This window comes from Cyprinodon variegatus, unplaced genomic scaffold (genome assembly GCF_000732505.1).
Source record: "Cyprinodon variegatus isolate N-32 unplaced genomic scaffold, C_variegatus-1.0 Scaffold398, whole genome shotgun sequence".
In the NCBI taxonomy this organism is placed as follows: Eukaryota; Metazoa; Chordata; class Actinopteri; order Cyprinodontiformes; family Cyprinodontidae; genus Cyprinodon; species Cyprinodon variegatus.
This window is the reverse complement of record NW_015150851.1, coordinates 325,622-336,874: the sequence shown is the minus strand read 5'-3', so window position 1 is coordinate 336,874 and position 11,253 is coordinate 325,622. Positions and strand designations below refer to the sequence as shown.

The 11,253-nt window shown below is 37.9% G+C and overlaps 1 protein-coding gene across 5 annotated transcripts in view; it reads left to right on the top strand.

The window, feature by feature from the left end:
• The window catches only part of mkl1 (megakaryoblastic leukemia (translocation) 1), a 66,965-nt gene that overhangs the window by 35,330 nt on the left and 20,382 nt on the right, over positions 1–11,253 (top strand). For all 5 annotated transcript variants that reach the window (XM_015387573.1, XM_015387571.1, XM_015387570.1 and 2 more), the window contains one exon: positions 5,439–5,504. In XM_015387573.1, the coding sequence (XP_015243059.1) occupies positions 5,439–5,504 (66 nt within the window). The remainder of the gene's footprint in view (positions 1–5,438; positions 5,505–11,253) is intronic.

Below are 11,253 nucleotides of genomic sequence, written 5' to 3'. Positions count from 1 at the left end.
ACTTTCAGAAATATGAATTCTTAATCTAACTGGACTTTTTCATTTTTATGCACAACTTCAGAGCAGTTATTCCGATTTAACTGGGTCTTAAGTTATAAAGAGCCACTTGTGGCTCCAGAACCACAGCTTGCAGACGCTTGGATCCAGAGTCATGTCTTTGAACAGCTTAGTCAAAGTTTAAACCTAAATTCTGTAAAGTGTTGAACTGGTGCGGATGGATACAAATGGAGACCAGAGTTGTAAACAATTTTGATGTTTTTTTTTGTTTTTTTTACACCCATTTTTTTTTAAATGATGATGTAGTTTGAGTTGATCTGTTTTATAAACTCCTGATCAAACAGGCTGAGGTTGAAAAGGAAAAGTCTGAAGGGATCTGCTCTCCGCCGCGGTTCAGTTTATGTTTAACCTCTGACTCGCATGTAGAGTTTATAATCAAGGACCGTCTTTACATGTTGTGTTGCCGTGTTATTGTGTGTGGTAGTCGCAGGGCATTGAGGAACACGGAGAGGAAGATGTGGTGATGTGAGACAAGCAGAGAGGGAAAGTGTAGGATTCTCAATCCAAGAATAAACCTCTTCCCTGGAAGTTGCAACGCAGCGTGGCGTCATATCAGCCGTGCCATCATCAGTATGTGTCAGAGCCTCTGTATGTTTTTATTTATGTGTGAAGGGGAGGGATTTGCTGCCTGTCCATGTTTAGATTGTTTTGTACGTCAGCAACATGTTTTTGCTCTCAGAGAGGAGACTCTAGTGTTAGACTAATGGCCCAGCATGCTTGTAAAAATAACAGAGTGGTGCTGGGATAGCCAGCGATGATTGTAAGAGCCCAGGAATGTCATTTGGAAGCCTGCGGCCTCACAGTGGGGCTGCTGTCCAGCCTTGAATCGTCGTCTTAGCAGCAGCAGCAGCTCGGCTAGCCGGTGACGTCAGGACAGGACAGGTGCAGGGTGGCCTTAAAGTAGCAGACATAACGTATGACCGCAAATGTTCAGTAGTGTGTTCTACGGCAAACACTCACGCATGTTACTCCAGCAGGGACAGCTGATGCACACACAACAAGGCCCGCTTTATTTGGAGCTCATAAATACGCCGCTGCTTCAGTTAGAGATGCAACCAACCATCCAGATTACAGATACGGCAGCCGGACAATTATTATCAGTAGCATAAATTAAACTGGGCGCGCCCCCTAGGGGTCGTACAGTGTAACACCCTGAAGGCTGGTAAAAATGGAGAAATGCTGTCAGAGAACATTTAAACAAAAACGATAATAAAATAGTTCTTAGATTTAGCCCCAATAGGAAAAGAAGAAGAAGAAACTAACTTTATTTAGGGTTAGCTCTAGGCTTTTAGCTTGTAATATTTCATGGGTGCAGACTTTGTTTTATCACATCTTAAAGCTTTGCATGGCATTTGAAATTTAGACTCTCTGAAACGCTATTTCCTGCATTTTGAGGTGGAATGCAGCTAATGTTTTGACTTCATTCCAAAAAAAGTATCTGCTGCTTCATTTTTGATGTCCAGTAAAGTGTGTCCAGATGCGTCTGATGCTTCTGCTGCTCCTGTGTTCAATGGCAGGGAGCGGCATTGCTATATTAGCTGTGATCAGCGGGTAAAAAGTTGAAATTCCTCCTGAAAACATGGTCTGTGCAGTCAGTTCATCCAGATTACCATCCTGCCTTCAAAGATTATTTCTCTGTGGGAACCGCTCAGACCCCCACATACCGGCGGTGCGCTGTCACTGGGAATCCCCAGCAGCAGCTGCCTCAGGCCCGCTCGCCTCTTGGGCGTTTTCCCCTACTGTTGGTGGCGGCTGGAAGCAGATGTTGGCGTTTTTCATGTACATAATCCAAACTGCAAGCAGCAGGATAATAAAAGCAAACATATTCTGCCGGCAGGTTTCTACATTTTAAGTTAATTTAGGCGTTAATAAACGGTTTCAGAGGAGTGATCATAGCGCTCTGCATCAGCAGTGCTGTGTCTGACTCCCTGCCAGCTCCCAGATCAGCTTCTCTGATTGGTTGATTAGGCGCATCCAACTTCAGCATCTGCTGCCTGCGAAATTTTTAAAATCTGAGAGAAGTTTCTGGGGGAAAATTAGGGCGTACCAAAGCTGTACATCCTAAAAACAGGGCATACAATTTCTAATATTTTTACTAATGGGTGTACAATGTACACCTTGCTTTCTAAAAGCCTGGTTAAGGGTAGCATTGCTGTAGTACATGAGAAATCCATCTTAACTTGAATCCTTCTGCTCCGTCATTGTTGATCTTTCTCAGGGCTTTTCATATCTGATTGTGAATTTTTAGCCCCTCATGCTGTCATTCTGTGATCATCATGCAACCCACTATATGACTCTGTGGTCAGGTAGTCAATAACCTGTAGCTGCTATAAATCACTGCGTTGTGTGGGTTCCTGATGCAGCGGTAGTCCTTGCTGTGCTCACCTGAATCTGAGGCAGTTGATCACATGCTGAGGATGAGTGTGCGATGGAGGAAAACATGTGGCTTTGGATCATGCAAGGATTGCGTCATCGTGTTACAGTAATGTACTTGCAGGCTTCCAATAAAGCAGTTTTAATGGTTATTTGGCCATTGCTACCTGATGTGTGCTCTTTATCTAGTTACCGTGTTTTCTTTAGATCCGAGCTAAGTAAGTTCAAATATTTCTTTTCTTGTTGTTTTTTTTAATCAATGCTCATATTTATAACGGCTCATTAATTGTAGCAACATTTTTTAAACATAAAAGTCCAAAAAATGCTATTCAAAGTTAAATTGGATCCAGTCAATGACTTGATTGGGAATGTCGAGGCAGTAGATTTATTCTCCAGGTGCACAGTTTTTATATTGTTAAAATACTTTACAGTACAGTATTTTATTGTTTATCTTCTATTGTTATTCTTATAAATTTTTTTTAAGGTCCACATTTTTGAGACCATTTTTTTTAAATAATATTTTGCTGCTATAAACACCAGAATTTCCCAATTTGGGGACAATAAAGGGATTTTTTATTCTAATCTATTGTATTGTATTCTATTCTACTCTATAGATATTTCAATTTGTCGTTGACTCTATAGGAACACCTCACATGCAGCGACAGCAGAGAGGAAAAAGCGGCTTTGTTAGAAAAGGTAAAGTTGAACTGGCCCCACAGGTGGATCTGTCTAGGAAAGGAAGAGTTAATCAGACGAGCTCGGAGCCTGACTTCATGTCAAAGCATGAAGTAAAGCATATCCAGTTTAAAGCTGAGCCCATTGCTAGGTCTAGGAGAGAAACAGGACTAAACACTGAAAACAGGCCCAACTCTATCATCTATTGTCAAAGGTGTTGATGGCAGCAGCACAGCTGATATTTCTCTCCAGGATGGAGTCACAGCCAAACAGGAACAGACCAGATGAAGCTACTATGAGAAAAAGCAGAGAGAGCAGAACGTTAGAGATTGAACTAATAGATTCTGCAGAGAGGGAGAAGAGGGATAGAATGAAGCAGAATGATGAAAAAGGGGTCCCTATGTCCTCCAGCAGTCTAAGCCTATAGCAGCATAACTATAGAGATAGCTCAGGATAACCTGAGCCACTCTAACTAGAAGCTTTATCAAAAAGGAAAGTTTTAAGCCTAGCCTTAAAAGTAGACAGGGTGTCTGCCTCACGGACTAAAACTGGTAGTTGGTTCCACAGGAGAGGAGCCTGATAACTAAAAGATCTGCCTCCCATTCTACTTTTAGAAATTCTAGGAACCACTAGTAAACCTTCAGATGGAGAGTGAAGTGCTCTGTTAGGAACATAAGGAACAATCAGATCTCTGATATCAGATGGAGCTTGGCCATTTAAGGCTTTATATGTGAGAAGGAGGATTTTAAATTCTATTCTGGATTTAACAGGAAGCCAATGAAGAGAAGCCAGGATAGGAGAGATATGATCTCTCTTTTTAATTTTCATCAGAACTCTGGCTGCAGCATTTTGGATCAGCTGAAGGCTTTTAACTACAGTTTGTGGACTTCCTGATAGTAAAGAATTACAATAGTCCAGCCTTGAAGTAACAAATGCATGGACTAGTTTCTCAGCATCACCCCTGGACAGGAGATTTCTTAGGCGTCTTTAACTTGTAAACTCCACTGGATCCACTTTGCTTTTCTTTAGCTGACTTCCTGCCTAAGTGATTCGCTCTGCTTTAGACTGACGTTGAGTCGATGCATTTAGCAAAAAAAAATATAACAGCGAGAGGTCTTAATGAAGCAGCAAGTAGTAGCGTATGTGGGGCTCTTTAGAAAGACATCGCACCGAGTGGAAAAGGTCGGATTGACTAAAGATGCTGCGAACAGCTACAAAGTTGCTTTATTATAATGGCGTGCAGCAGATTTTTTGGCAACTTTTTAGTTTTGAGAGCTGCAGACTAAAACTAGCAGTTCATGCTTTTCTTTAGCCTTTAGATCAGGCATCCCCAAACTCGGTCCTCAAGGCCCGCTGTCCTGCAGGTTTTAGAGGTTTCCTTGCTCCAGCACAGCTGATTTTAATTGAAAGCTGATTATCCGGCTTTTGGTCTACTGCAATCATTATAACCAGCTGTGCTGAAGCAGAGAAACCTCTAAAACCTGCAGGACAGCGGGCCTTAAGGACCGAGTTTGGGGATGCCTGCTTTAGACAGTCTTGCAGAAAGTATCTGCAGTGACACTTTTCATCACATTTCTGTTAAAGCTATGTTTGTCGTGACGTTGTTTTTTGAAAAATTAATTAAAGGATGTAATGTGGTTAATTTAAATGATTGTGCTGTTTTTGTGATCAAACTTTCCTCTGTTCTTGACCTAATCTGACCCTGTTACTAATTTGTCTGGAATCGTCTGTGGCCTCCACGCGGGGCGCTGTAAGTTCAAACAAGGTCCTGCTCTTTTTCCCAAGCATTGTTTTCAACAGAGCTCCCTCTCTTTGCTTCTCAGTTATGTAATGAGCCACTTCCTGTTTGAAAACGATTCTGCAATCAGCCCACAATCTGCATCTACCTGTTTATCAAAAAGGGGCATTTTAACAATCCGTTGTCATCATTTTGTAGCCATGCTTTCTTAATCTTTCATTTCCTTGTGAGCCTGGTGGAGTGTTGAGGGTTTTTTCTCACACAGGTTTAAAGCTGCTGTGCAGACAAAAAAAAAAAAGACTTGAACAGGAAGTACATAGTAATCTGTCTACACCCACTTAACCCGCCTTCTGTTTGACTTCAAAAAATGAAGAAGGGGGAACTGGGAGGATGAACTGGCTAGCAGAGAGTGCAGGTCCTCCTCATCTCAGCTCCATCACATTTCTGTTGCTTTAGTGTTGTGGATGTGTCTGATGGATCAGTGATCGCGCTCAGAGCTCCACCGCTGCAGTTTCTTTGAATTTACCGGCTGTGGCTGACTTTTTCTCCTTCTTCTTCTCTCCTTTCTCTCGCCACCATCTCTGGGTCCATGCAGTCCTCCAGCTCAAGCTTCAGCAGAGACGCACTCGAGAGGAGCTGGTCAGTCAAGGAATCATGCCGCGTGAGTAAAACCTTTCTTAAATCTTCACCAGCAGCTTTAGATCTGCAGACACCCATATGCAGACGATGCAGTGTTGTTTTAAAGAAACGTAATTATTCAGTAAAAATCAAAAAGAAATGTTTATATTCTGGATTATTTCTATATATTTGAAGTCTTGAAGCAATTAGTGCAGTTTATCTGTGCCCTTAATCTGATGTCATGGGTTAACCTTTCTATTTCCTGCATTTGACAGCACTCCAGGCGCTACTTCATTCTGATACTTTCAGCTTGATCCTTTTAATTCCCTTTTTAATTTCACCTTTTCTTTTACTTTTTTACATTTTTTCAGGATTACTTTTCCATCTGGGCAAACTCCAGCATTGGATGCTGTTTGCCTCTTACATAGCTTAGTAGATCTTTACGATCTGTTCTTTTCTGAACATTTTTATCTCCGTTACCGGTATGAGTAAGTGCGCTCAGCATGCGATGTTTTTAGCTGTCTTTTCGCACTAGTTTGTGTTATCAAGTAGGGCAGCTTCCTCTTCTTCTCCAGTCACTTCCTGTTTCATGAGTTAACACACATCAGTAGAGGCAGATGGTTCATGGGTTTTATTTTTCCTGTTAGTTTCTACATAGAAAGTACCTGTTGTTTTGTTTGTTTTGGTTTTTTGTCCAGAAATTTAAAGGCATAGGGTGTGTATTATTCCCCACTTCTGTATATACTATACTCTCCGTGTAGAGAGAAGTTGCAGACACATACTGTATATCAGTTCCTTTATTTAGCCGGCCCTGACAGAATGAAAAGCAGCTATTTAAAGCAGGCTTAAACTTGAGAAAGGTCTTTTTATTTTTGTTCAGTCTGCACGAAATGCCTGATTGGTCGTGTTTTGGTGCAGAGAAACATTTCAAGGCTGCTTGGTTTCTTAAATTCTCCTCCTAGGTCTGAAGATTTGCACCAAGCAGGAATGCGTTTTGATTTCGCTGGGTATCGTTTTTACCTGAAGCAGTCGCTCTGCTGATCTTTAGATAACGGCTCTACATTTAGAGCCACCGTTGGGTTGTTCGAACCCAACTGTGATGTCACATCAAGTGGCTCAACAGTTCTGCTGATGTCCTCAGCTGCCCGGTGTGAAAACTGTAGGCCTGAATCAATTAATCAGGATTAATCAATCATTGAAATAACAGTCAACCCATTTTCTTATTGAAACGTTATCTAAAATGATGGTACGACTTACCGATAGAATAACCTACCTGTTTACAGTGAAGAACATTTAAGATTAAAAATCTTCATGCTTTTATGTATAATTCCATGTTTGTCATTTACATTAATTGAACTTATGCTTGGGGACCTGAGAAGCTTTCTGCAGAGGTTAAATGAGGCGGTGACTTTGTAGAATAGAAGCAAAGAGAAAATTAGCAGGAAAAGACGAGACCTGGTTTGTTCTTAACTGTTGTCTATATTAAGCATATATAAAGTTTCTCTTTCAAATACGGCTTGATCATGCTTTCTTATTCATTTGCAATGACGACTGTTGTTACAGTAACACGTTATTTATATGGAGTTTAACATATAATTCAAATCATTTTATTTCTATAGCTCCAATTCAAATTCCAAACCATCCAGTCAAATTGATTCAAAGTTTTCTATCTAAGGAAAACCAGCTGATTGCATCGACTTATTGACTCAAATATAACCTTTGAATATTAATGTAACCAGAGAATAGTTTGACTGTCAGCAAGGAATAATCAATGGATCATATTCATACCTAAAACTAATTCGTTTGCAGCGGTTTAATTATTTTTTGTTCTTTCGCATTCGTTGCGTTTGCGCTTGATTTGAGATCAAAACATTTAATCAATAGAATAAGTTGAGTTATCCTTCAAATCAGAGAGTCCATAATATCTAATTATCTTATTTTAAAGACAAAAATATTCATTGCAGTTGTGCATCATATACTTAATTTAATATTTCTACTTATGTTTGCATCATTTTTTGCACATTTACTGTATTTTTCCTTAATCTGAGCAGTTACATTAAAAGATCTTCTTATGAAATTAGTATTTTTTCCTTTAAACTTAAATAATTAGACACGATCCAGCTGAAATAGGATAAGTTTTATAAAAAAAACAACACATGGTTTATTCTATTGATTTATTGCTTTATTGATCTCCACACAAAAAGAGAAAAATACAGTTAATAAAAAACAACAATTGACCTCTATTTAAAGTTTTGCAGTGGAAAGTTTTGAAATAACCCATAAAATCACTTTACTTCTGAGCCCTTCGATACAATTACCATAATATTACATTTCTTCTACCGGTACTTAAAATCTGAGAAATATGTAGTCTACACCAAAATGCTGCTAAATGATCATCAGCATCATCACACTGCAAAAATAAAATCTAATTTTGTCAATTTTTTCCTCTAATGAGGTATTTTTCCTTTGAAGGTAGGAGCTAAGTGAGACGATGTATTAATGGAATAAAATGAATTACATTTAATTTAACTAAAACCCTTATCTTATTATACGGAAGAGGATTAGGGCCACTGGAAAAAAAAAGTTAACTGATTTTTAAATTTTATTTCAGTTTAACATGGGAAAAAAAGTAAGAATTATGACTTTTTTCTCAGAATTCTGACTGAATTCTGACAATAAAAAAAGTCAGAATTCTGAGATTAAAGTCAGAATTTTGAGATTAAAGTCAGAATTCTGAGAAAAAAGTCAGAATTCTGTCTTTTTTCCCATGTTAAACTGAAATAAAAATTAAAAATCAATTACCTTTTTTTTTTCAGTGGCCCTAATGCTCTTCCGTATTATTGCATGTGCAGAATATGTAATCAGATTTAAAGGGCAGGTATATTTACTTGATCAGATTAAGGGCATAACCACTTATTCTTAGAAATTATTTGTAGGTCTTTTTTTGCAGACATGTCTTGTTGTCGTGGCCTACTTTAAGTTTAACTATGAGATCATTATTAGCTGTGAATTTGGATTCTGTTTCTATTTCACAGATTAAAACTATCATGCTTTGCTACCAGGGGAGGGTGGAGATAGTTAATTTTGTCCCATCGTGACACAAACCTACATTTATAGGAAAACGGTTTTAAAATATACAGACGTAACAAATTTCCAGTTAAAAGATGTTTTATTTGTTGGTCATCTGCGATCGTTTTCACCTCTTGTTCAATTTCTAAAGAAGGGGTGTTAGTGGTGATCAATTTGGCCTTTTATTTGTTTATTGTTTGTTGAAAGGATGTTTTAAACTGGAGTTCAGTCATGCTGCATATCTGCTTTGGAAGATATTCCATCTAAAGGTAAAAACCTCCACATAACCCAGCCAGACCGTCGCTGAAAACTTTATTTATTGGTAAAAACAGAAAGCTAAAGTAGGAGCCCCTCCCTCATCCACCCAGTGTCTCCTAAGGTTTTATGATGCTCATGAGATATGGAGGCAATTTTGTTCCATTATTGTTGCAAAGAAGGAACACATTTCGTAAAAGGAAATTTGAAAAAGAAACAATTCAATGCAGGAATAAAACCTCTTAATAAAGAATATGTTTTTGATTTATGTATTTTATTTTAGTCACAGATCTTACATATTTTCAATTTTTTTATGAAATTTTAAATTTCTTTTTTTCAGATTAAGTTAGACAAACTGCATTCTTTTCAACCTGTTTTACAGATCGCATTCTTTAAAAATAATGCAATTTGTATAACGTAATTTAAAAAGGAGAAAATATGAATATGTATTCTAAAAAAAAAAGAATTTCAAAATAAAAATAAAAAGTTGAAAAACTTTAAGCAGCGTTTTTTCTCCAAAATTCTTTTTCTAAAATGTGATGTTTGCAATAATAGTTGAACAAAATGTAGTCCATACAGAGATGCTGTGGAGCTTGTTGAATCTGTGTAAAGATGGAGGACGTTTGTAGAAATTGAAAGCTCTGATAAGTTCATGGATTCGCCTGAAAGGTTTTACTTCGCCTTTTCCTCTTCTGCTATTTCTGTCTGCCTGAAAGGAGCAAGACTTATTCAAGGAAAACTCTCTGCTGGTTTAGTAGCTCTCATCTGATTCTGCTTTATTTTTTATTTTTGGCAAAAACAATAAATTGGCTTATTCCGTTATTGAAATGATTAACTAGATTTGCTACCTGGATAAACAGAATCTTAGGGAAGCCATTAGCTGAATGAACAAGAGCAGGAATTAAGCTAAAGCTGTCTGAAAATATGCAGAAAAAAAAGAAAAGAAAAGTTTAGCACCTTTTGCTAACTGGTTGCAAATAGCAAATATTTTAGTTTTGTTTTCTCAGGGTTATTTAGAAAATGAATTAAAGTCTAAATCATTTGGCATCGATTACAGTGAATGACAGCTTTTCTGTAGCAGGATTTCAGTATCTGACCAAAACATAGAAAACACGATAATATTAGCAGTAGAGATGGACCGATACATCAGCCGGTTGATATCTTTGGCCGATATTTGTGTTTTCTTTCCTTGTGTGGCAGTCAGCTGATACATGAAGGTTTTTTACCGTTTCATTAGTACGCTTAGCAGCCGTGCCTTCAGATTACACTGACGTCTCATTTATTGTCATCTTGTCATTATTAGGGCTGGGTAAAAAAAAATTATTTAATCGATTTTGATTCGATTCCTTTACATTTTTTCAAAATCGATGTCTTGGAAATGAGATCGATTCATTTCATAGCGTGACGTTCACATTGAAGTAAGCAGGAAAGATGCACTCAGGATTACTTCAAGCCAGACAGCTTCAAATATAGCTAATAGGTTGATTGAAGACATTAACAAATGGAGGCTGATCAGCAAACAGAAAACGCTGCAAATATGTTTTGTGCAGTGGAGATAATGCAGCTCATGCATGTCTGCTGTGTCCCCGCTGTGTCACAGCTGTTTGCTTGAGTGAGACTTCACTTTTTCACTTTTCACAAATAAGTTTGCACTTCTGAGACAGTTTTGTTCACATCTCATGTTTAAACTGCCTGGTTTACAAGTTTGCACTTTGTGTTTAATGTGACAGGAAAAAATAACACAGTTGAAACACAGTTGAACAACTTTCATTATTGTAAAAATAGATTGAATCGAAATTAATCGATTTAGAACTGCATGAATCAAAATCGAATCGCTTCAGTACTTTGGGGAAAATACCCCGCCCTACTCATTATTATCATGTAAATAAATGAAAGGAGGAAAAGCAGCATCTGCTAAATCAGCCATTTCAGCCTCCAGCTGTATGGAGGGAACTTTGTTGCATTATTGTTGCATGCAAAGAACAGGTTTTGTAAACTACATAAAAAAAACCATCTTGGTACAAAATGGGTTTGAGAGTCACTTGAACGTTTTCTCAAATGTATATTTTCAGTTTTTTTTTTATTTTTTATTTTTTTTTTTTACAGATTTTACAGAGTATTATTAATTGCATTCTTTTAAATTGTGTTTTTTCCAGAACACGCTCTCTTCAGACAAAAAGTAAATACCGTATTTTCCCGACCATAAGGCGCACCGTACTAAAAGGCGCAGTCTCAGTTCTGTGAGCCATTACTGTATTTAACACACACATAAGGCGCACCGGATTATAGGGCGCGGGTTTTATATACCGGTACATGTCCTCTACTACGTTTAAATACCTCTACTGCGTATTTAAAAATAGAGCAGGAGCAAAACTGAGTATGTTTGTGCTTTATTCATGTATTTATTACAAAGTATTACTGAAACCCATCAAAGTCATCATCCATCCATCCATCATCCATCATCCATC